This window comes from Ambystoma mexicanum, chromosome 10, assembly GCF_040938575.1.
Source record: "Ambystoma mexicanum isolate Mex_15411 chromosome 10, UKY_AmexF1_1, whole genome shotgun sequence".
NCBI classification, from domain to species: Eukaryota; Metazoa; Chordata; class Amphibia; order Caudata; family Ambystomatidae; genus Ambystoma; species Ambystoma mexicanum.
In genome coordinates this window covers 920,711,999-920,739,455 of record NC_090932.1, presented here as the reverse complement: position 1 = coordinate 920,739,455, position 27,457 = coordinate 920,711,999, and the positions used below count along the sequence as shown (strand labels likewise).

The window sequence follows — 27,457 nt, the reverse complement described above, 5'->3', positions numbered from 1 at the left end:
CAATGGATGGCCGATATATTCAAGTTTCTGGGAGCCTTGCTAGGAATGGTGCTGCTAGGAGTCTGTGTTATCAAGATAATTATCACACAGTGCCAGAAAACTGCAAAGAAGGTCATTGGGATGAAAACTATGGTCGATGTCGAACCAGGCTGGAAGCCCAGAGACCTGACAGATGAGGAGATAAAGGACTTCGTGAAGGCCAGTGAATTTGCACCAGAGGGAACAAAATTCGCTTATCCCAAGAAACGAAGAAGGTATGAAGGCAATTTGATTTACTGCAGTCCAAATGGACAATGCCAATTGATGACCTGGAACAAGGATGAGCATGTGAAAACAGCAGGAAGCTTGAAAGGGGTGATAAAGATATGGACACCAAAATTGCATACTTTCACTCCTTCTTGTGTAAACCCAGGAGACGAAGAGCAAGAAGCTGAGGAATCAAAGAAACTGAATATAAAGGAGGAAGTAGGAGTGGTCAATGAACTGACCAGAGGGGGGAGTGTAGAGGAGGTCACAGATACGACCTGCACCCCTATCCCCCCTTTGCGAGTTGCCAGTAAGGTACTCGCCAAGGTATGTGACGTACGAGGAGCAGCTGAACCAACAAAGGGCTGCAATGGGCCTCTGCCTTGTGTACATTAGAAGATCAATATCTGTTGAAATGCCCATAACCAGGCAACCCTGGGCAGCACGGTACCCAATCAGACAACCATACCTGCCATTGGTACGAAATGACGAGTATTTACAGACTGTCCACGAGGAAACCCCGAAGGCCTTAATGGAAGGCCAATGGAAATAGACTAAGGGCCGAGGCAGCCCCGAGAACAACCAGAAGTGGCTACTGAAAGCTATGCATGCCAGTACCGACAACTGCGAGGATAATTGTAATGGACGAAGGGGAGAGACACTGTGAAAAACGTATGAGAATGGTGCCATGAGACAAGATGGAAGCAACCGCCTTATTGAACGTGTGCAAATTAGCTTCAAACGCAAGAAGCTAAGTAATCGATACCGCCTGCAATGCTTAAGTAGAAGAATAGAGCGGCATGCGCCAACTATATATGTCTACCTCAATACAGCACAATGTACACGTGCAACTCCATTTTGTATAAGCAGAAGTACTCCCAGGCAGCCAAGGCCTGACTGGCCAAGTTTCATATCCAGGCCCAAGTGGAGGAAAAGAACGGGATCGAAACTTAACAAAGGATGGCTCATGCCGGGAAATCGAGGTCAACCAGAGAAGGGGAGGTGAGCATGAGCTCACGAGGCTCCAACTTCAAAGCATGCCAGCCCGCCCGTGAAGGTCAAGATAAGAAAGGGCCATGCAAGTGGCCAAGCGAACACAGAATAAAATGCACGAAAAGACTGAGAACTGAAGCAGATTCACGGTGAACAAACACATGAACAGACAAGCGCAAAGATGTACCACCGCCTGATGTCATCCAGAACCCGAGGATGCCATAACTTTTCCTGATAAGAGAATACAGATCCGAGGCCATACCCAGCAAACTAATTGACACATAGCCCTAAAACACTATTTGATGGAAGGGAGGAAGGGTGAATCTTGGGACACTAGGCACCTGGGTGTCTATTCTGCATGCTGCTAATTAAAGTGGAGATTTATGTTTAGGGGTGTAACTCGCCCAATCACAAGGGACCATGTAATCTAGGGTCCTATAGAGACGGTGACCAATAGGACGTCGTACTTTTAGTGACGTCAATCACGTGTGTTGTAGAGGGATGGGCATAGACGCCCACCCGATAAGAGTTATCCAATCCGTATGCCTTATTTTCATATACAGATATAACACCTATACTTAAGTTACCTTTCCCAACCAATTATATTGCATGATGATTTATTTATAGAAGTGTACCGATGATGTAGTTTGCCCATAAAAGAGGCTGTTGTACTGAAGTTCGAGGAAGTCGGGGCGAGACAGGTGTTCGCGATGCTGCTGATTTCCATAAGCTGATGTATGTATTATTAAACGGACTTCCCTTTGCCAACTTACTGAGTCCCTAGTATTAATTTGTGCTGGAGTATGTAAATCCTGCACCCTGTCCTCACACGGTGCAGCTATCTTGTATTACAAGTTTTTGGGGGTTGAGTACTGACCAATGGGCCCGTCAGTAATTTCCTCTCCCCGAGAACACTATTCTGGAGCAACTAAACCAATTACTAATTAACCCCTTAAGTGCTAAGGGCGAGTATGCTTGTCTTGAATTCCCATGAGGAATCATTGTAGGCTCCGTCCACTCGCACAGTTAAGTGGTTAATGCATTTGTTAAAATGTTTCATCAATCAAAGATTCATGCTTTCCTGGACATTAACAGTGACCCCTTTTGTTACTCATTCTGTATCTCTTGTTTACTAAATTATGTTGTGTGTCAATTTTTAATGTGTGCAATTCTTTTTGTAAGTATTTGTAATGCCTTTGAATTTAACAATCTGATGCTAAATAAGTATGCCTGCACTTAAAATCAAATATTAGATATTTATTATTAGTAAAAACCACTGCAAAGTGACATTTAGTATCAGCTGCAGATTATTATAATACTACTGATTGCCTCATATAACACATGTATGTGAATATTAATTATAATGAAATAATGATCTATTTCCCAATGGGAACAACCTTTTGTATGATAATTATTCCCCAGTTTCCATGTGTGTCGGGCCCCCTTCTGTATATATAGTAATAGTCTGAATGCCTGCCTCTTTTGAAGTGTCTTTGCTATGATAAGTTGATACATGACCCGTGATTGACCTTCATATTGAACCTTTCCATGTGAGGCTCTAAGTGGGCTTTCTTTCACAGTGTAGGGTGGAACTTCATTGTGACATCTACAGGCATCTGTTTGTGCAGATGTCAGCTCCTTTGCAAATCAGAGCCCACTGCACGGCACATCACTTTGATCAATGCATGGAGGATGACCTGTGTATAGCAAAGACAATGGACCCTGTTTCTAAACTTCAAAAATAAAGTTTAAATGCAAATGGTTTGCCTTAGAAAGACCCAAATCCAGGGTCTTATTTTTTTCAGCTAATCTGAAAGTCAACAGTGACTTGTCGATCGGTATGTACATTCTACGGAACAGATGTCTAAACACCGATGTTAGAGGACATTAGGCTTCATCAGAAATGTACATTTGTTCCACTGATTTGCCTTTTAAAGTGGTTACTTCAAAACATTACATGGTCTGTTGAGATTGATTTAGCACACAGGATAAAAGAAATGCAGCCAAGAAACATGTAACACAAAAAAGATACATTCAAAGTGACCATTCAAAATATATTATCTTGCAAATCTGAATGTATTCTTCTCATCAATGGTACATGTCAGTGTAGAGAATTATTTAAGAAATGAATGTTCGAGTTCAATGTTCATTTCAGTTACAAATAAGGGGGCTAGTTTTAGCTGACACAACCCCTCATACTACATCAAATTCAATGGGCCAATGGAAGCAAGAAGCAGGGCCTTTAAGTGTTTTGAGAAAGTGAAGGAACCTATCACAGGCACTGTCCAATCCAAAATGCCAATTCAAATGATATTGCATGGGTGGATTTTGCTGTGCATTTAAACTCGACCACATAGGAAGAAGTCAGATGTTTAGGAAAACAGATATGCCACGGTCAGTAGAGGTACAGGTTGGATACCATCTAGAAGCAATGTATGGCAAAATATTCTTAAAATAACTTTTTCCCACATTGGATGGAATGCAGATTCCTTTCTCAAGGCAGGAGTAAATCACTTGAGAGGGATTTTGGGATCGGATACACTGACTGATGGGATGACCTACTTGGCAGGGCAGCCTGAAGCCGATCAGCATACCTACCTGTCCACGGCCTTTGAAAGACAAAATAAAAGTGAGTACCCCAACTTCAGATTTTTTAGACAAATGCCCCAAGAATTAAGTAAATCCTAGGCAGTATTTTACAGTATTTTGGGGAGCTCAACTTAAAAACTATATCACTGAAAGGGGGAATATAGGGCACGGTGAATGTGCCTTGTGATTTCCAATTAAGCATTAACACCCAATCCAGTGGGCTGAATTGGTTGTTAACTTCCCGGGCCCACGTTAAAGACTTTGCATGCCAGAGAGGACAGAGAGGGTGTTAATGCTAGGAGCACCCCGGGTTGCCAATCCGGTAACCCGGGGTGCTGAGAGCATTGTATTTTAATGAATGAATCGGATACCTAGCGGCGTCCCACTCATTAATTAAAAATACTGTTGCAAAATGGCCGCCACGGAGTTGAAATATGGGGCTCCTTACAGAGTCCTTCTTCCATTTACATGGTGGCCACAATGGTTGGAAGCAGAAACAGGAGAAGCTGCAGTACCGGCAGCATCTGCCACAATCAGGTAAGTGGGGGCGAGGAAATTAGTGGTAGGGGGCAGATGGTGGGCTGGGAAGCAGCCATCAGGCAGCTTGGAACTCAAGCTTACATCAGGAGATTCAGAATCTGTTCCTTGCCACCTGGTTGTCTGCATTACCTATGCCAGTAGCTAACTAAAATGAAAACCCTAGCTAGCATCATCATAATATTACTTTTATCCTGTATTATGGGAACATTGGTGGCCTGGGACATCTCACATTAAAATGTGTAATGTCAAGGCTTTTGATTGGTATCTGGCATAGCCGAAAGTAATTGAAATCTATTTGTTAATGTACACTGAAAAGGGGTCTAGTGAGGGTGAACATGATTCCTGAAGATGAGTGAGCTATGCCCTGCTGTCCCAGAACCACAAATGTAACAGGGACTATGAGAGACCTGAGTCTTTACATTATCTGCAACCAATTCAATAGCACAAAAGATACAATGTATCAAATAGTATCAATGCCCAAGCTAGAACCCACTTGTTACAGATAGTGCACAATGTCTACATTTAAATCACTCCAAGAATTGGTCATCTATGTCAGAGCAACATATTTCCCTGATGCCAATACTTCTTAATGGTTTCATGGAAAACTAAGTACATTTGTTTCACATCGTATTCTGAGAACTGTTTCATCTTTTTGATTTCAGGGGAGGTAGGGTCAGTTAGACATCGGTCTATAATACAAATTGATGGTTTCATTGGTTTCACAAAAAATTATTTGAGTCTATTGTACACATTAATCATTCATATTTAGTTTTCTATGTATGGATTCTAGTATCATTATGAAAAATAAGTTGGTTATTATATTTAGAATGAAAGAATTAGTGAGACAATATCAGGCAGGTAACTCTTTCTTTCTGTAGATAAGATGTCTGCATTGATTAGAATTTTTTGTTGGTGACCCAAACGTTGTAAGTTAGGGCACCACCTTAAATTCTCTGACTACTTATTATAAGTAAAACAGAATATTTAAATCAAAACAGTCTGTTTCTCCTCCTATATTGTGGGTGGGATTGCTGTAGAGGGTGGGATCAGATCAGGGATATTTCTCCATAGTTAAGAACCAGCCCCGGGAAATATAAATATAGTCTATGGATAGATTTCATTACAGCCCTTGCCAGTTTAGGCAGTGGTGAAGGATAATGGAATCTGTATCCCAAAATATCTGCATGTCTACATATTGAGTACCCATTACATCACTGTAGATCCCTTTAAGAAAATGGACAAAGCGTTTGCATTACTGTGGGTAGCTCTGCTCTTTCTTTTAGAAAAAACCCAAAGAAATCACTTCTGTATGTTTGTCTACAGAGCATACATCTTTTCAAAACTTAAAAACCTAAGTAATAAACCCTAAGAAGGAGGGGCATTCATTGGTCAGGTAATGCCCTAGGGTCTACGGTACAGGCCCCAGGGCATTACCTGAAGCCTCACCCCCATTGGGCTGGTTTATTACTATTAGCATTCCTGGATGTTAATAGGTTTTTTTCAATTTGAGAAACAGAGTGTTTGCCATTTCTCAACTTGAAATAAAACTACAAACCAAGATGGCCACCATGGATTTCCCAGAAATGACACAGTCCAAGGGAGTGCGAGGTAAGTAGGGCCTGGGAGGGTGAGGACTGTGGAAATTGTTGTTGAGGGTTTGGGAGAAAGGGACTCGCAGGGACGTACTTACCTGAATACCGGCAGGGAATTCCCACTTCTGAGGAGGCTCGGAGCAGGGGCTTTACCACGAAGTAAAGACCTTGTTCCAAGCCTCCTGATTGGCTGGGATGCCGTCACACCAAACAAGACAAAAAGACAAATAATTATGAAAAACTAAGCAAACAGGTACATTCTGATCTGATTATAGTTATAAACTGGTCCTTTAAGACTACATACGGCGTACGTTTCATTAAACAACAAATAATCTCTAGAACAACAATACTTCGCGAACATTGAACTAGATACATGCTGGTTGGCAGGAGTTCCCCGCGAGGCTCATGTAGTAGCATCATGTGTTTACATAATCAAGAAAATCAAAGTATTTTTAAAGGTTTTCTTCCACAATGCTTTAATCACCACAGTTGTAATTCTAAGTAAATTAAATGTAGTTATATCGAATCAGTTCATGTGTTGCTTAAACAAATGGAAACTGTAAATGATTTGTCTGAAAGCATGTGCCACAAGTGCGTAGGTTTCATGAAAATAAAAAGTGCATATAAAGAAAGAGATGCACACGAAAACACAAACTTACAGCAATAGAGATGTTTTACAGAGTATCACTATAAAGACTGCATTGTGAAACTGACATATGCATTCTGTGTTTGCTAAAAAACTGTTAATTGATTAAGTTGGCAATTGGAGAAATGTTATTTGCTTAACTTATTTTCTAACCCTGTAATTTTAATAACTAACAAGGAGTATGGAAACTGAAACATGTACTCAAAAACTACTGCATACAGTAAGAGGAATATATATTTGTTGTCAATTTTGAGGAGTTCTATAATAATGATGCAGAAGTTGCCAAGCCTTAGTTTTATAAAAACAATGTTGGTGGTTCTCCAACAGATTGACATATGCCAGCTTTCAACAGTCCTCCTAACATTAAGCCCACCTGTGATGTCATAGTAAGGAGGGGCTTCCCTTCTGCAGACTCCTTTCTTGGTATCTCCTTCATCACCATGGCAACAGCCTTATCTGCCGCCCTAGAGCCTTTCCCCTACAACAGTGAAATCAACAATGGATTGCGTCAGGAAATTTGACTGTCACCTGTATTTTTTATATGCAGTCTTATTTTAGAATTACTAAATCATGATATCATCCCTCATTAGGTGATTCTTGGATCACATTAATTCATCTGGAATTATGAAAGATGCAACAAAAAAGGGAACGTACACCGTCAGGGTAGGATATTTGGAAGGTGGCACCAGTTCCACGTTGTCATGAACGCATCTTGGGGTCAGATTACAGAAACATTACACCAGTGCAAGTGCAAAGTTGCACCTTATAAGCACCACAACAAAGTTTTCTCTAGTTCAAAAACATTAGGGCCATATTAGAAAACATTTGCACCATGTCAATTGCAATTTTGCATGCTATAATCTGGCCCCAAGTGGGTGAGCCTCATTGCTTCCACCTTCCTTTTGATGCTGCCACTGATATGGGTAATGCCTTCATGCGGTTTTGATCGTGTTATCTTACTCTAGGTGTGAGTGATGAATTGCAAGTAAAAAGGATAACATTTAGGGACTAAAGTTACAAAGTTATTGGCGCATGTAAATTCATGTGGCTGGCACAGAGTTGAATGGAGCTCAAGCCCCTTTCAGTTTTGATATTCTTATAAACATTTAAAATTCTTTTTCAGTAAGGTAGTGATTTGAAGAAGACAGAGTTTCGTAAGTTCTTTTTCTTCTCCAACTCAAAAGACAAGTGGCAAACTTTATATAGCAATAAGAACCGATCCGGCGGGCTATTAATAAGGTTCCCCAGGCCGATAAGACCTAATACGGCCTGCTGGAGAGGATCTTAAGGCTATTATTACCTCGGGTTTCCAATTCAGGAACCCAGGGTGTTAATAAACATTTCTTTTCATTCAACAAACGGGAGGCACAGGGCGTCCCATATAATGAATTAAAATACTGGCACAAGATGGCCCCATGAATCTGGCTTCCATTTCCATGGCGGCAATGAAGCGGCAGCAGAAGTGCGGTGGTGGCAGAGTGTGGTGATGATGAAAAGAAGTAAGTGCTGCAGGGGGGTGAAGAAAACAGTAACAATTAAAGATAAGGGAGGGTGGGGAGATCCAAGGATGCTCCCCTCACCGACAGGAGCCAATGAACATTATTACTTTCAGACTTTGGTGGTTTGGGTGCCATAACTATCCTTTTCTTTTTCAACTTTACAAAAAAGCGAGAATTTGTAGGTCTGGGCCAACTTTTCTAAAGGTGACCTGTGAACATACTTCAGTCACACTTATGCTTATGAAGAACAGCTTCAGATGGAGTCTTTGCTGTTTCTAAGGAAAGTCAGATATTTCAACAATGAACCTACTGAAAATACGAATCTTCTGTTTGGAATACATAGCACAGAAGAGTATTTATTGTTTGTAAACATTGATTCTTACTCTGAACATAGTAAAGGAACCTAATTCTACTATGTCTATAGCATGAGCTGCTGAATATAGTCTATATAATCTATGTTAGCCCATGGACGTAGTGATATAACTACCTTCCGCTACAAGGATGAATACCTCCTGCTGCATATTCTGTTTTGACTGGCAGATGCTAGTCCAGCCTGTGATATTCATAACTCAAGTGTTTTACAAGCGCTATGGATATGGCGCAAGCCTGGCCAGTGCTATTTTCTAAAGTGCACGTGAGACTTTCCTATTGTTCCACACAGAAGTCGATGCCAAAGTGCTGTGCGCTTTTACTCTGAGATTTTTCTATGAACATAGAAGGCGAACTGCTGGTATTGGTATGCTCAAAACATATACAAAGCCTTATTTCTAAGTTTCTACTTCGTCGACTCCTGCACATGTTTCTAACTAAGCTGCATTACATCTTACTGGCAACGGCTGTGCATTTCAACAAACTATTTTAATAAGTAAATATTCAAATTTTGAATGCTGAATGACTACATTTTTTCATGATTCTGACAATTGAAATCAGCTATAAAGTGTTAAGATTCAGTGTTTTCCTGAACAGGTTCATCCATGGTTAGTCAGATGAATGGATTTAACACCTGTGACTGATGACTTCCTTTACATGTGATTTCCGGCTAGCAATGCATGAGCACTCAGGCATTTCTGTTCCAGCTTGGCAGGGACTATTTCAGACAGCAGCATTCCATGGGGAATGATGGTATGCAGTAAAAGCAACTCTGAAAACATGAAGAAAACTGAAAACAGGTACAAATAATCTTTAGTGAAATTACTAAATTGAAAAATAAAAAATAAAACAATCCAACTTTAATATTCATGAAATAATACACTACATACAAGCACATACAATCATTATTTTAACATATCCATTAAGTGTTTTTATGGTTATAACTATTTATTACTGTATTTATTCATGAACAATATTTGTACCTGTCATAACCCAAAACTATATTATTGTTTCATACTTTTATGATTGCTAACCGAAATAAAGTTAATTCTGACTGAATGAATGAAAAGCAAAAATAAGAATACTTTTGGTCAGAAGCAGTATTGCTAAGAGCAAGAGAAGAGGTTGGAGGAAAATTGATGGGATCTTGGGGCTATATAGAGGTTTGCCCTAGTTTGAAATATACCCCCATAGATGGAAGTAGGTAAGTATATAAAATTGACTCCTGGGTTGAGCTGAGGGTGGGGATAAGGGTGTTACTCTGGTGCTAGAAAAGAGGTAAATATTTAGGCAGAATGTCACATTTGGTTGCACTCCACTGTGCAATGCAAGATAACATGACTTCTATCTACGGGCCGTTTGTCCTAGGAATAACTTCACCTATTTAAGCAGCATGAAGACCCAAGTCTACAACTGTGGAATCTGAAGAACATGTGGATTCTGACCATAGCTTTGGACACTCCCCGGTTCTTCTTTACAAAGTGATTTCTTCAAAGGAAACCCAAATGTACGACATGTTTGTGTTTCAGGTAAATGCACCCTGTGTAATGTTTGAATAACGAATGCACCCTCTCTCAATGTCCCCGTACATTGGGCCTCATTACACGGTAGGCGGTAAGGGTTTACCGGTACCGGTAAGGGCACCGGTACCGGTAAACCCTTACCGCCTTACTACGAGGTCCCTTTGCGGGTCCTCCCTTAACGCCTGGTTTTTCCAGGCATTAAGGACGGGACCCGCAAAGGGACCTCAGAGCTAATTACGGTACCGCAATTTGTGGTACCGTAATTAGCACCTTCCCCATTCCCATTATGCCCTATGGGGCAAAAATGGGAATGGGGAAGGGTAAATGGGGATTGGGGAATTACCGCCCCCGCTCACCTTGGAGTAGGGCGGTAATTCCGCCATCCACCAAGGCGGACTCAGTACGGTACCGGCGGCAACCATGGCGCTAATAGCGCCATGGTTACCGCCTACCGTGTAATGATGCCCATTGTCTTTTAAATGCTACTGGGAAGCTCAATTCCTTGGATTCAGGAAGAACATATGCTCAATGCAGGATTATACATTACATTTTACCAGTCATTCATGGTTCAATCTTTGCTCATTCCTAATATTTTTTTGGACATTGCATAATTGCTTGACTGTAATTGGTCAAGTCCAATGTAAATCACGCATCAACTACATACAGTAATGCAATTTATTAAATAAAACTCCAAAAAAGTAAATCAACTGTTTACAACTTGTTGGCGAGGTTCAATGAAAATCATGCATTAACTACATACAGTAATACTATTTTGTAAAATAAAACTTAAGAAAATCAAAACAACCATAAATAACTAGTGTACAAATGACTGGAGAAATCAACATTTACTATACAATACCTTTGGTCATTTTTACAATCATGCTTTTTTAAAGTGTCAATTCAGGCTTAAACATATATATCATAAATACTTCTGTGTTCAATAACTATAACATTTATATATTGATTAGTAGGCATAAAAAAAGACTTCCGCCTTGCAAGATGACACTATTGTTGGATTCCCAGAGCTCCTACCTTCAGAGCTAAAGTTATCGCACTGCTTCAGTGCTACCGTCGACCCTTCAAGGGATGGCAAAGAAGGCCAATATTGAATCATGTGCTATATAGATGACCCTAGATTAATAAACTTCATCAAGCCAATAAAACAGATCTCTGTGTATATTGATTATGTGACATAGGAGATTTAAATGTTGTATTCATTCTTTTTTTCATAATATTTGATTGATATAGTGCTAAGCAGGCAAGAGTGTGTTACAAACATACATTGGCTTAGTCGATAACGTAACATATAGTTAAGGAGAAGACAAAATGGATCGGATATTCAAATACAAGTCTCATTTAGACAGGCATAGCAGTTGCTATTGCCATTTGCAATACTTATTATATTACATAGCTTGTAAGCAGGCCATGCGAGTGGTATTTATTACCAAACTCAATTGAGAGTAATATATCAACGTCTAAGAATGTTGTGCAGTCAGCGCTACCAATAATCAAACCCGTGAGTGAACGTTGCACCTAGAGCTCTGAAGCAAGCGCTTAACATGCTAAGCTATCTTAACAGTTTACATATTGCTGCTTTTCCAAATGATACCTCAGGCACTGCACAACATTAGTTTTGCCTTTGGAAAGGTGGTGATGAACATCCGGTATTGACTCTGAAAGATGCTTGCTTTCCTGCACAAAGATAGCTGCAGGGTTAACATCTGCTCATATGAGCAGCCCCTATAACACCTGAAGACTATCTTCTAAAGCGTTGAATACTAATAATACGCTTTCTTACACACACATTGTCAATTATATCACTATGCAAAGGAATTCAGAGCAGTCACACGCCCACTGATATTATCTACTCAGATCTCAGGCCTATTTTGGAAATATTTCAGGTTTTATGAATGGATCTCACAGCAGAGGCCACCGATTGTCAATAATGGGGAATATTGTTTTTTTTTTGTATTTGGTTTAAATGAAACCTTTACACATTTTCCATAGAAAAATAGCAGAAAAGTAAAAAGTAATAAAAAAGGAAGAAGAAAAAAGAAAAAGAATTATGCATTAAATAATTTAGAAAAACAAATGTCATCAATCATACATGAAGACAAGATATGTACATATATAAACACATGATCCCAATCGAAATATCCATGTTCGAATCTGATCGTTAATCATACTAAGAACAAGTTAAAATAAATTAAGAATTGATAACTTTGATAACTTTCTTCCACCAACTTCAAGTCATTAAGAAACATGTATTGAAGTACTAATTGCATTCACTGGTAATTTGCACTGAATCAATTTTACCGAATGTGTTTATCAGTAAATGGATCGAATGTGAGGAAATGTTAGAAGGATAAACCAGGTGCCTATCGCGATTCCTATGCAACACAAGTCAGAGCAATGGTGATAGCAGCCACATTTTGTATTTAAAAATGGCTGCATTATTTACACAAACTTGTAGTTATCAAAACCATGTCAGGTGGCCACACATATCAATATAAAGTTAGTGTGTAATTCCTTGATTTGAACGACAGCAGAAGGAGACTCCTGCCGCCTTCTGCCAGAGCAGGAGGCACTGCCTGACTTAGCAACAGAGCTAAATCAATTGTTGAAAACTGTGTGGTTCCCTTTAATGTTTGGTGATTGGGAGCTGGCATGGATTGGGAGTAATGTTAGCAACCTGTTGGAGGCGGCTGCTACGAGAGTTTGAGCAGTGGAGTGCGGCTTGACATGACACGTGACATGTGACGTTACGTTTGCTGGTCCTTCCCTCTAGCTCTTGCATCCTGTGTACTGGTGCTTGACGAGGTGAGCCGTGCCTGCCTTGCCTTGCATGCTGTGCTAAAGGTAGGTGAGAGCTTCTGCATCCAACAGCATCTGGCTTCAAGCTGTGATACAGCGATACAGTGACCCGCTGTGACCCGTGACCTGCTGTTGCTGCTGGTGCATAATGTAGGCTTTAAGACCCGCGGCAGCAGCAGTGAGCGCTTTTAGCACTTTTAGAACCCCAACTGGGGGTTAAGGCTGTCCTTTTGGGATCTGACAGCAAGTGAACTGTTTGGTGGGTTCGGGGGGGGGGGGCCTTTATACATGTGCTAATTGTAATTGACACCAGTTAAGAAGTGAGGTGACTAAGTGGTAAGTGTTTTGGTGTTTGTGGCACACTTTTATCTCAGAGTGACTGCAGGTTTAACCTTTGAGCTCTTTGTGATGAGACCATCAAAAATGGAAGTAGGATTGATACCTAGCGATCAGGGGTGTTTCTAGGTCTGGAAAAGATTAGGGGCTAAGTTAATGTTGGGACTGGCGGGACTCGGGGCTAGCTAGCATTTTGGTTGTAGCACCTGAGTTTCTATCCGGGGCTACAACTAAAAGACCTGGAGCTATAGCCCCCTGACCCCCCCCTGGCAACGCCTCTGCTAGTGATACTGAACATTAGCAGGGGGTTGTGTTTCCCCCCATATAGTGCTACAGAGGTCTGCTAGTGGAATCTCCTCCTGCCATGCCCTGGACTTGTGATTAAGTGATATTATGCACAGAGTGTGGTAGTCTGAGTGTTGGAGTTGCTGGAGAAAAGCTCTCCCCAATCTGAATCCGGACGGTATCCTGCTACTTGCTCACGGCCAGAGGCCTGTCCCTTTAAGCTGTGAACTGTATTTATCCTGGAAGCAGCGGAAAGCGCGGTGTGCGGAGTGTGAAAGTCTGAGTGTTTGGTGTTCGGTGTTATGGGATGTCAGCCCCAGTCCCTGGGGGCAGACAGTAAACACAATATCTTTAAACACGTTGCTGCCTCGTGTGTTTCCAGGTGTCACATGACAAAAAGAGGGGCGGGGGCATGGGAAATCATAGGAATACAGCAACAAAGAAATTGGTATATTGGTCTTGTGACAATTTTACCGTGTAAGTGCATGAACGAGTTGATAAGTGCAAGGGGGTTAGAGGGACAAGTGCAGAAATGGTCCTCCATGGGAGGTGGCAGGCAAGTGCTGGTTTAACCAAGGAGGCAAGTGCCAGGGAAAAGAGGGGGAGGGAAGGAGGATTGCGGTGGACAAGAGGACTAAGTTTGGATAGTCCAGGAAAGGGAGCCCAAGGACTGGCAGGTGGACAACCAAAAACAGGTGCTCTTAATCATAATGGAACAAAGTGTATCTTCAGCTGCTTCTCTTTTCCACTACGCAGAATTTATTACACCCTCATAATTCATGCCTATGAGTCTTTGAAATAAAGCATAAGTGTTTTCAGGTACCTGTAAGTACTAATTAACTTGCGCTAAATAGTTGTGAATGATGACTCCATAAAAGAGCCAATATAAAGCAGCAGACCTGTGGTAGCAGCATGCGATTCATTCGAACATGTATATATGATCCTGGGTGTAGCTTAGCATTGCCATCGTCCACTGTTCCAGGGAGGCGCATGGCTCATAGCAGAGCTGATGCTGTTGAAGGATGCGTAACACTTTTAAAGGTAGGCAGTCTTCCATAGAATGTGGTCACGTTAAGAGAAATCTTGCTTCTGCAGCACAGGCCAACATGCTAACTTTCCGGTAGATATTCAGCCGGCAGAAATCTTTAGAGCACTCTTGAGAAGGAGTCCCTTATCATTTGGTGCCTTGTCAGGCTGGTCACTCAAATTTCCTGTGTTGATATCCAGGCATGCCGAAATTGATCAATGCTTACTGGTCAATAATTGCAGGCTCTAATTTAAATAGTTTGGTTCATTTCACTAATTTAATATTATCCATTTTAGTTGTATTGGCAATGTAGCACTGGAAACTCCAATCAGGATTCATCTGTCAGACTCATTTGAGTTGATGCATTAGTCAGAATTTCTTGCTTTTTATACAATACTGTGCTTCTAAAAAACCAATGAGAAGTGTATGTCGCACTTGCATAGCTCCACTTATTAAAATACAACTCTTTACTAGAATTTACTGAGTCAGCAATGCAATGGTCGTTAGAGTAGCTCATTGTTGGTGATAGTTTATAGTTCTTTTTATCTTGCTCATAATAATAACAGCACATTTCATTTTCATTAAACACTTCATGCCGGATTATTCCTGCTTCTAAGCGCTCTAATTTTATCTGCTATACACGTCCAATTTAATGTGCTCAGTTTATTGACCTCGGACGGATGAAGGGGGGAGTCAGCCTTTCACATGATGACTTCCCTTACTTGCCTCTATTTAACTATTTCCGCTAAGCCCAAAGAAATAATGCTCAACTGAACTTAGATTTTGACTATCACTTGACGACAGTTCGATCCATTAACAAACTCATTGCTACAGCCTAAGAAAAGACTCTTGGAATCCCCCTGGTTATCACCCTAAAAAAGCTCTCCAAATTAGATAAGAAATCAAACTAAGGGTTTTGATCATTCCAAGAGGAAAGAGTTGTCTGCCCCTACTTCACCATGTACCTTTGCGGTTATCTTTGGAGACACAGCGGATGCTAGAACTGACAATTGAAATGTATTCTTCGTTGAACTTTCTTCCTTCATCCAGAACTGATTTCAAACTTTTTAGAAATTGGTGATTAGACCAAACTTTAGTTCAGACTATTCTGCAAAAGCTCACAGGGGAACTTAAGATATTATATTTTATGTCTGTTATTGCTAATTCAATATGGCCACATTTGTGATACACACCACAGTTCCACCTGGATGCAGCTTTTGTTCTAACTCTTCCAACCTAATAATGATTCCCTAGTAGAGCAGCGTGTGTGTACAATGCCTTCGCTATGGATGGTTCAGTATGGCAAGCCTTCACTGAAATATGAGTCACCTCAAGTAATAAGCGCCAGGCTTCACAATGAGTATATTGGCTCCCAATGTTCTGTGCAGGATATCCCAAATTCTTCAGCATTAGGGACATTCAAATTGTAGTTGTGAGCTTAGAAATCTAACGATTATTATATTATAACAATACCAGTGATAAACATGTGGTTTATATAGGACTTGAAGCTACACTTTTTAATGTACGTAGACGTTAGTGAGTTCCCTTGACTGGTCCCAACTAAGGTCTTTACACATTCAGTTTGTATAAATGTTTCTACTCTTTATATGCATATAATTGCTAAATTGATGACAACAACAGATATTTAGTTTGTTGCATGAAAACAATTGCAAATATGTATAATGCACTGTGTCAACTAATATACATTGCTACAATTAACACTTGACTTATTTGATTTATTTTGTGTGTACAGCACTATTCGCTAATACATAATGCGCAAATGAATTGATACACATTACATATATTGAATCTTGATCATGGGTATTTATAAGTTGCTGTAAATGGCCAAGAGACATTTGGACAAGCTGCAGGTTCCTCAAGACAAGTCTGACTTTCTTTTGGTTACAAAATGTCACGAGACACAAAGTGCTCAAGGTTTGCCTCGTTATCACTACATTCACCAGATAAAATTCCCAACCATTATTTAAAAGCTTTGTTTTAATTAGTAAAAAGGCAGTTAGTTCTTAAAGGTAGGACATTTAAAATATAGCATGTGTACAAGTAAACAATTCAGCCAATTGACAACCTCTATCGGGCTGAGTCCCATAAACTACTGCTACTAAAAAAGAAGCACTCGGGATGCATTTTTTGTGGTAGTTTGTGGAATGATATATGAACAGGCGTGCCACTAAATACAGCTACCCACCTATACACATGCTAGGTGTGACTAGTTGCACCAAGTGTTAACAAATCATGTTGGTCTATAGATCCAAACAGGAAAGAGGGATAGAGATAAACATATTTTAATCAGTACATGAGAAAACTCGACATGTTAAAAAAACAACAATGCATCTCGTTTACACAAAACATAAAAACATGGTTTAAAAATCAGCGTTTATCCTAACCAGAAAGACAACAACTGCAAACATCATTTTTAAACAGTGTTGTGAGGTTAGTACAAGTGTGGTATTGACAATTCATATATCCTCAATGGTTGTTGTTATTTGTCCTTGACTCTGTCTGACTCTGTCGACACAGAGAAATGTGTTTCTGGGTTCCAGCGGATGTTGTTGGAAAGAAAAACTCTCTAGCTGACGTTAGATTGCTATGAGACGTGTGCTGGACCCGTCTTCAGGAAAATACTTTGTAGGGCCACAGGATAAATCTCAGGGGCACAATGGTAATGCTAAAAACCAAAAACACAGAAAACGTGTTAGTGGTACCTTAAAAACTAGTTGAAAATCTCTATAGGTGTACACGTGCAACTGTTAGCACTAACCTTGCAATTGCTTTGTAGCTGTGTGTGGCATCGGATTTGGTGACCATGTGGACCGAAGTCGATAGTAGTAACTGTGGGAACTCACAGTTAGAATGACTGAAATGGAAAAATAAATTTTAGCTGTTTGTTGAACAACATTTATTTGTATTTTAACTATTACATTATGTGCGAAGAACTGCACAAACCCTAAGTGAGCAGCTTCGGCTATTGAATTTTAATTTTTCGTGGACTATCCGTTTATTTTAGTGATAGTCCTATGATTGAGAAATTGAAAAAGGCCTACATATTGACATGCAGAGTTTTACAATCATGCTGGTAATGATTATTACCTTCATGCCCAGGCCAAGGTGTGCCTGTTCGTTGATGTCGATCGACACGGTGTTGGCCGAAATGGTGCGGCTAATACAGAGTGCGCTGTGTGGCTATTTCTTTAAAGAGAAAAGGAAAAGCCGGTAAATGCCTTGAAGCGCTAGTCTGAGGCCTGGTGAAAGTGTGAATGTTCTGTCCTCTTACCTATTCGGAAACCAGAATGAAATGCCAAAGGATTGCAGGCTGTCACAGTGCCGAGTGCTGAGTGAAACACTGGAAGATACAGATTGGGTGAGGCCATATTTGAATGCTTGAGAACTAGACCGTGAGTGTGCTACCAGAGTGGATTATATTGGACGCCATCTTGGATGAACAAAATGCGGATGTTGATGGAACTGAAGTAGTCATGTACCTGGATCCCTCTATGAGGGTAGACTGCATAATTTATTTTTAGCAGACTAGGCGATATGGTAAATGTTGAAATGGTCACACTGACACAAAATAGTTGGTTACATGTGTGGATAGCGCCTGTGTCCAAACAAAAGATGTGAATCATTTGTGAAGGAATAGACTCCATTCTATCCCGATGTTTAAGCCAGCTTGGACAGTATTCAATTGATAAATCCATTTTTGCTCAAGCTGTCTTAATTTTCGGTCTCTATCTCCCCCGCGGGGATGTGGTGGTACTGTTTGAAGTATAACCCACTGCATGTCTTTAACAGTATGTTTGGCTTTGACAAAATGAGCCACTAGTGGTTTTTCAGGCACTGCGTTTTTTACACATGAACGATGTTCGCAGATCCTTTGTTTCATAGGTCTCTTAGTTTTGCCAATGTATATAAGCCCGCAAGGGCACGTGATGGCATAAATGGCCCACGGTGTGTTACAATTCGTAAACTTCTTGAGATACCAGGTGAAACCATTTAAATTGACAGATTTTAAATTGTCAGTTAGTTCACATACCGAGCAGTTGCCACATTTAAAATGCCCAGCTACTGGCGGTAAATGCCATAATGTTGTTTGTGATGTAGTTGAAGGTGTCTTTGCAACCTTGTATGTATGTACTAGTTTATCACGTAAATTGGGCATACGTTTGAAGGCAAAGCGTGATTTCTGTACAAAAAACTCCTCAGTTTGTATTAGAGACCAATTTTTCAAGATGCAACGGCGCAAGTCGTTGCTAATTGGCGAGAAAGTGGACACGCAAGTAATCTTGTCCTCTTGTGCCCTATCTTGTTTTTCTAAACAACGGGATCTGTCGGTATTCCGTGTCCTTTTCATAGACCGTCTAATGATATGTGGAGGGTATCCTCGTTCTTTTAATCTAAGAGACAGATTTTGACTATGGCTGTCAAAGTCTTCTTTAGTCGAGCAGTTGCGCCTAATTCGTAGGAATTGGCCAAAAGGGAGATTTTCCCGCAGAGATTGCGGGTGGAAACTTTTGAAAGACAACAAGGTGTTTTTGTCTGTGGGTTTCTTGTATAGAGTGGTGTTCAGGGTACCCAAGGTTGTTTTATAAATTTCTAGATCTAGAAACGCTATTTTCTGATCATTGTGATTCATGGTGAAATTTATACATGGGTCTTGTTGGTTTAACCATTCTAGAAAAATAGTCAGAGATGTTGAATCCCCGTGCCAAAGTAAAAACACATCGTCTATATAGCGATGCCACGCGATGATTTCTGGTTTGAAGGGATTGTTGGCGTGATAGACTGATTTTTGTTCTAAGTCATCCATGTATAGGTTGGCTAGATCGGGTGCAAAAGTGGCCCCCATGCTTGTTCCATGTAGCTGTTGAAAAAATGTATTGTCTACCATGAAAAAGTTGTTGACCAAAGCTATCTTTATGCATTCACATATAAACTCAGAGGGAACTGACAAATCCGCTCTTTTTTCGAGATATGTGTGTATGATCTTGATGCATTCTAACTGGGGGATACTGGTGTATAGAGATTCTACATCCAGAGTGACCAAGATGTTGTCAGGGGAGGTCACAAGGTTGCTGACAATTTTTATCATATGGGTGGTGTCTTGAACATATGACTTCATTTTGAGCACAAAGGGTCTAAGGAAGGAATCTGTGTAAATGGACAGTGGTTCTAGCAAAGAACCAATGGCAGCCACAATGGGGCGACCTGGTGGATCAAGGGCATTTTTATGGATTTTCGGGAGGCAATATAGAGCCGGAATGATGGGGTGACTAGTGGTGAGGAATGACTTTTCCTCATCGTCAATCCACCCTTCGTTGGATGCATGTGACAGAAGACTGCTGATCTCGTCTTGTATGCTGTCAGATGGATTGCCTTTGAGTTGTTTGTAGAACTTTTTGTTCTCCAGTTGTCTCCTAACTTCATTATCGTACTTTTGAGTGTCAGACCACGCCTCCACCCTTATCCGCTGGTTTAATTACGAACAGATTGTTGTTTTCCAAATTGGTAAGGGCTAGTTGCTCTTTTTTCGAGAGGTTGCTTATACATCTGTTTTTCATTTTTATAAGGGTTTTCATTTCTCGAAGCACTTTATTTTTAAAACTAATGATTTTGGGTGAAACCATTGATGCCGCGGTGTAAAGGAGGAGGGAGGTTTTAAACCTGTTGCACTGGATGTTGGTCTAATGTCAAGGGGTTTGTCTCGAAAAAAATATTTTAATCTTATGATGCGAAAATAAATTCGCATTTCGATTTCAGTTTGAAACAGATTGGCACTACTGGTTGGTACGAAAGAGAGACCTTTGCTTAAGAGGTCAGTTTCAACTGGTGTTGTGTTAAACTGTGTTGGCTCAAATTGAAAATTGGAATTCCCAAAGTGGGAATTACCAGGTTGGTGGAGGCGGTTGCCACTGGCGGGTGCGCATTCCATGGTTTACTGGTTGTCGCATTCTGCCTCTTTTGCCCCATCCTTGAAAAAAATGACCTCGTGGGGGATGTCCCCCTCTGTTGCTGGGTACATTAGTCACAGATCCCGAATCACTACTGTTGCTTGAGTTCGAAAAAGAAACACATTTTTTGTAGGGTCTTTGCCAATTAGTGCCCCGAACAGGGCCGTGGTTGGCATTCATTGTTTGGAAGAAACCGGGAACCAAGTATGGGTAAGTGGTCTCCTCTTTATAATTTAGTATGTCTTTTTTCAATTTCCATACTTTTTTGTCTAAGGTGAAGGTTTTAAATTTCACCATTTCTTCTTGTAATTTCTCCAGTAGTGTTTTGGTCTCTGGGATAATGGATTCGTCTAGAATCTTTTTTTCTAGGATGGCGAGTTCTTTCTTTTGTATTTTCGCCTCCTCTTCTGCCATGGAAATCACTAGAATAACCCAGTCTCTGGAGCATTTGTTGCCCACCCCACTGAAACCCACCATGAACTTTGGATTGTGTAAAAACACTCGAGGGATGTTCCTGACCTGCAGCCCTTCTGGGATAACTCCCGCCTTGAGATATTCAACCATTAATTGGCCGTGTGACTCAGTTCGAATGAGTTTCTTTTTCTTTTGTGTGAGCAGGTCCAAGTCGTTAGTGGTGGGGGTGGGGGTGCAGCAGTAGCACCAGGTGTGGGTGCATCTAGGATTGATGGAAGGTCAAAGCATTTTCTATATTCGTCATCGGTGAATGTTTACATTCTCCATTGTGACTTGTTTTGAGCTCTACCAACCAAAGGGGTTGTCCAAAACTAGTAAATCTAGCTCGAAACGCTAGATTTACTAGTTTGTGGATTGAGCAAGTCACATGATTATTAAAGGTGACCTGTGCAATTCAGAGGGGCTGAACAGCAGAGCAAAAGGTTAGCTGTCCAGACCACTAGCATATATTAGTCCTGTAAGCTTTCCCCCTGTTACTAATGTATTACAGGTGCTGGGAGTGTATTTTACAGTGTATTTTAAAGTCTCCGTCATTGTGAAATGTAAGGACAAAAGTAAAGCATTGTAATATCTTTTGGGGGGATAGAAATGCAAGTGTGACAGCAGCAGTTCAAACCGCTGAAATCGCTCTTAAAGGAAAATGAATGACAGGGTCATAAAGGAGCATGTCAGATGTTGCGCTTCCCCCTGCACCTGTGCCCAGCATGCACAGGCGAGCATGTTTGCTTTGCTTACTGTGCATTGGAATGCCCATAAGAATGCCCCATTATTTCTGCAAATGTGGAAAAAGAATGAAAAGGGCATTTGAATGTGTACCTCTGTAATGTCCACATTACATTGCCCCTTCTGAAGGGTGCACATCTTTTTTGGCATAAGTGATGAGATGGAATAGCACATCACGTCACGTGCACAAAAAAAACATGTGAGAATCATGGTTCCCAAAATAATTGGGCCAATTGAAATAAGATACACACATTCAAGGAGTTCATTAGGTGGAGAAACTGATTGAATATAAGATTTCCAAGTCACATTATCCAACTTGTATTGGCCAAACTTGTAAAAAGTTATTCAATTTACTTTCATGGTTCGTATCTGTCAACTAAACTGTTAAGACTCACGATCAACAACAACGCCCGTTCACCATTTGCATGGTGTCTAGGTACTACAGAACAAATCCATTAAACAAAACCCCAAAAAGGGCCATGGAGGTAGCGCAAAACTCCTTGCAAATTCTCGAGCTCCTAAAATGTAACAGCAATGAATGAGTGTAACCTGGACATGTGTTGACGATGGTCAAATTCCAATGCACCCCAAATTATTTGAAAATGAATTCATAAATGTGAACAACGTGACAAACCCAGCAGCTGAGTTATTAGATGGAGGACACGCCATTGCCCAGTTTGTATCACCCAATTGAACTACTAGATGCTTCTTCCAAGATCATGGGCAGTGTAATTCAGGAACATCTGTTGAAGTGGGCGAATTTGAATAACATGGCAGGGGACACACACCTGGGGTTGCTGGGGACGGATTGGTACAGTGAAACAGATACTGAATCTCTAGCTGCTAACAGAGAATTATATAACTCTGTAGGGATTCAGTGTCCATTTGGCATGTATAGACCTGTCGACTACATTTGATTTGGTGGACAGAGAGCAGTTGTGGTCAATTCTGTCAGATATGGGTATTCTGGAGGACTTAATGAAGCTTATAACTCTGTTATATTCTGAAACGGAATGTGTTGCCAGATATAAGTTGGGTCGGATCCTGCACACAGCATTGTGTGTCAATTAGAGGAGTAAGGCAGGGGTGTGTTTTGGTTAAGAGCCTCTTCAATTTATAAATAAATGGTATACAACTAAAATTGGAGCATTCTACCCCTGATGTCCAATGGTTGAGGACAAGAAGACTGCTCCTCCTGGTGTATGCAGATGACATCATCCTCATTGCACAGACACTCAGAGACTTACAATTATTACTTGATGATTATGTGGTGTTTATGTCAGGAAATAAAATAAAAGTAAATGTAAAAAGATGATCAGTACTGTTGATGGGGAAAGATCGATATCAGTCTTATGCTTACAGTGTGAATGGATTGCCACAAGAAAAAGTAAAATCCTTCTATTATTCGGGGATACATTTTTCATTTTGTGGCCGTGATAAACCTCATATAGAAAAACAAGCAACAACAATGCTACAGGCCACAGCTGCTATATCACACTTTGCCAAATTCATAAGATCACAACCTGTGCCACTAATGACCAAGGTGTATAATGCTAAATCTTGCGTAATAGGGGTTGAGATCGGGGGGGGGGGGGCTGCGTCAGCACTAAAACTGTGCACGATTGAAAACAAATTTTGTAGAATGGTGCTATCACTCACACAGGGTGCCCCAACACTGGCAGTTCGCTCTGAGCTAGGATTAGGGTACATTGAAGACCAGTGATGTATGGTCCCAACTCTGCTGTGTGTTCATGGATTGATCAGCATGCTACCCTATCAATAAACATGATCCTGGACATCATGTTGCCTACTAGGGTCAACAAAAGTCGGTGGATAACTCATGTTAAAGCATCATACAACTTAACCAATTTTTCTCATTGGTTTGTAAAACCTGAACTGTTAGACATAGTCTATGAAGGGAAGGTGAAAACCCCTCTTCTCAATTTGTTGCAAGAACGTAGAGAAAATGTGGAACTTGAGAAATCCGCATATAGGGCACATTCCAGAATTTCATCCCAAAGGAGATTAAAGCTTATCTGGCATGATGCCTATGGACTGGACAGTGCAAGAACCTGGTCTTGATGAGATTTAACCTCAATAAACTAAACACAGATGTCTGTAGCTGTAACGGGTCGGGTTTTGAGAGTGGTTTCTGTCCCTTTTGCCAAATGGCGCTTGAATCTCTTGGTCACCTACATTTTTCCTGCCCTTTTTTAAAAAAAACAATTTGTAAGAAAACCATAATACCGGTGTTGGGACAAAGAAGGTCCTTTCAGTTCAGGCCTGCCTTGTGTTACTGTCTCATGTCTACAGGTATCATTACAGCGCTTAGAGGTGAGAGGTGTCTGTCATTAAGTCCTAAATACAAATCAGGTAATATGATTATTGTTATACATTTCAAGACCATGGTGCTAATGGTGCTTCAAGTAGGTTGCATAAAAGTAGTTGTGTGGTCTAATAACCCAAGAACGCCTGAATGGTGGAGGTTAGGTGGGTTACGCCCCTTGAATCAGTGAGACATGGGCTTTCTCGAAGGACAGGTAAATGGGGGGATATGCACAAACAGGTTGTTCCAGAATTTGTAGGGCAATACATAGAAACATTTGTCTCCATATCCTGTGTGTTTCATTAGGTCAGAGAGAAGACGGGCATTGGCAAATGGGAGATTCTGAGGAGCTGCATGGATTGATTTTTCTGCAGTGGTGGTGTGCAGGCAGTTTCAATCAGATATTTGTATCTGAGGCAAAGAGCAATACCATTCATTCTAGCCCTAAGAGGGAGGCAGTTACATTTTTGAAGAAAGATTGTGACAGGATCTCTTTTATACAGGACAGCAACTAGTCAGGCAGCTTCGTTTGTGCTTACTGATGTCTAGTCAGCTGGTAGTTAAAGGAGGCCAGCAGACAGGGAATATGTGGGATGCCCAGGTAATTGGAGAATGTACTGAGAGCCTGTGGAATGTTGCTGATTTGATTTTGCTCATCCCTTTCCACTCTAGGCTAGTCTCTACCCTCTGGAAATGTGCATACAATTGTATTGGAGGTGCCACACTTTCACTAATATCTATGTGATTTCCACTCCATACAGGTGGAAAGAAGGGCTAGTACCCTGGAGGGGGTACACTAGGAAGCACACGAGTAAAGCAAAGATGTTGGGTCACCAAAGGACGACTAGATGGGACTCTGACTGTGACCAGAGAGGTTCAGAGATGAACAGGTCTAGCTTTACCTCAAATTTCTGAAACTATAGGAATAAGAAGGTCCAGGTAGCCGGTGGGCAAGTAGCCAAAGTGGTGCTGGGCAATTTTTAGAGGAGGCTGCTATAGTGGATGGTTTTGTGAGATTTCACTGAGAGCCCTAATCAGTTTCTGCATGATCAGCCAGTGCACCATTATTAAACATGCTATTTGAGAAGTGGCACAAAAGGAATCAGTCGCCCACTGAGCATTAACCAGAAGAGAACAATACAATATTTAGCTCACATGCGAGTCTAGAGGTCTTATACATAGGAATCCTGGCGGTCCAGGGCGTAGTAACAGGTTGAATAATAATTTAAGTGGTTTGTTGGTACAACAACATAGTTCAGGTTTAAGTTTCTAGTTTTTGCTTATGAATTATTAAATTGATTCGGAAGTATGATAAAAGATATTCCTGATGCTTTGAGAATTTGCCAGAATAATCGCTACACAACAGTTAGAATACTATTTGAAAATGCAACTGGCATTTTAGAGGGATGAATATATAAGGCAAGTAACTTGTAGCTAGATGCGTGGTGTTACCTGATCTGCAGCATCGTCAACCAATATTTTTTAATTTACAAAATTTGTAATACTACCCTAAGCAAAACCACAGTTTTTTAATGGAAGATGTTTTGAGTGAGTCAGCTGTTACTAACAATGTATGTTCTCGAGTTAATGTATCCTGCTTTCCACATTATCCAATGATTTTTTATTGATGAAAATCTGAGTAGGCCAGATTGTTCTAACAATGTTGTATGCTCATGTCTCCTGCTTTCCTCATCAGGCAAAGATATTCCGGCCTTACTTCAATTCCAGCCTGGTAAAATGGTAATACATTTTACAGCTCTGATGTTCCAACTTTGGAATTTTTCAGTTACTGTCCCTTGTCAGAAATCTAAATTCTTTTTTTTTGTTAAAGTTTATTTTGAACTTAACAGACAGACACCATACAATCGACATAGGTCAGAGATATCTGATGAACGGCAAGGCATAGTAAGCTTAGAAATCGATCCCCATCTAACTGTACATATCTGCAATTCACCTTCACCCATAGTAGACCCTCAAACTCCACCCACCAATAAATCCTGTTGATTATCAACATCCAGTTCTTATGACCAGGCCAAGTATACCCGCAATGGGTTCCAAACGTCCTTGGGCCTGCTAGTCGGTGTTACCTTGGCAATAAAAGTCTCTTCCTTCTCATTAGTATATATCAAATCTCTCAGCATCTCAGTGGAAGTTAGGGCTAATTTCGACTTCCAATGCTGTAGGGTACACTTTTTTGCCACAATACAGACATCGTAGGAGGAACATCCGTAACATCACTTAACATCCCAGCCACCTTTTTCCAGATTTGCATGACAAGGGGGCAGTCCAGAACATATGCATGGAATTTGCCAGAGACACCCACATTTCACACATGAATCACACTTCCCAGGGGAGAACTTAATTGTATTATGTAATAATCGATATCCGCCATTTATAGACACCTCTTTGGTTAAGCGACAGCACCTCTTCCACTGCATGTCAGAAAACTCGATCCCCATGTCCCGCTCCCATTTCAAGCGTGCCCCATTCTTATTGGTTTGACTCACTTGGAATGACTTAAATAGTTTGGAGACCATATACCTGTTGTCACCCCCAGAGACTATCACTTCAATACATGTATGAGTCTCTGATGCCCGCGGAAACGATGGCCATAGCCGGCCAGCGGCCGCCCTTTATGCGAAAGTACTGTAATTTCTTTGTAAAGTTATCACGCATTTTATTGGTGAATTCCGCACTTGACACACACCACCCTTCAGGGAATAAATCCCCAAGTGCCAATTACTCTTCCACATCCCAGAATTTAGGCACTTCACCATCATATGAGGGGGAAAAACCAGGGACGTTTCATAATGGGGCCCCTCTATTGCAGAGCATTGTTAAGCCCGACCTAGGGAATAACGTTGGCCACGTGTTCACCATGGTGCACGCCTGATCGAAAATACAGGAGTCAACATACCTATCACTAAAATGTACAGATTTTAAGCTTGTGGGTGATGCACCATATATTTCCAGAGGCAGATTAACCACCCTAAACACTGGATTGTACCAATGCACTGCAAATTGAGCCTGCACCACTAGGTAGTATAACTCAAAATCTGGCCCTGCCAGAACCCACACCTGTAATGCTCCACAATTTTATTCCAGCTGATCCTGGCCACCCAGGCCCCCCATAGGAACTCCAACGCTAAAGATCTCAGCTTCATCAAAAAGACCCTCCCTGCCAAATTGGAACATTACAGAAAAAATATAATAATTCGGGAAGCACAACCATTTTCAGCAATCCAAGCCATTCTTATATTGAAATAGGGACTCCAGCCCATACCTTCAGCTTTGTGACAAGTTGTTGTGTGTATCATGCATGATTGTCAGAGTAGAGCAACAGCTGCGTTCTGGAAACCTTAATTCCGAGACACTTGAATTGAGAGGGGGATCCATCTGAACCCCAAGAAATGACAAGGCGGGACTGTAGCATCTGCAAAAGGAAACAGCTCAGACTTACCTATGTAGCCAGAGTATCCTGCAACCTCATTCACCGCACCCATTATGGG

At 41.0% G+C, this 27,457-nt stretch overlaps 1 protein-coding gene across 1 annotated transcript in view; it reads right to left on the bottom strand.

The window, feature by feature from the left end:
• The window catches only part of PEX5L (peroxisomal biogenesis factor 5 like), a 1,467,323-nt gene that overhangs the window by 780,870 nt on the left and 658,996 nt on the right, over positions 1-27,457 (bottom strand). The window contains exon 2 of the mRNA XM_069618674.1: positions 6,980-7,084. Coding sequence (XP_069474775.1) covers positions 6,980-7,084 — 105 coding nt within the window. The remainder of the gene's footprint in view (positions 1-6,979; positions 7,085-27,457) is intronic.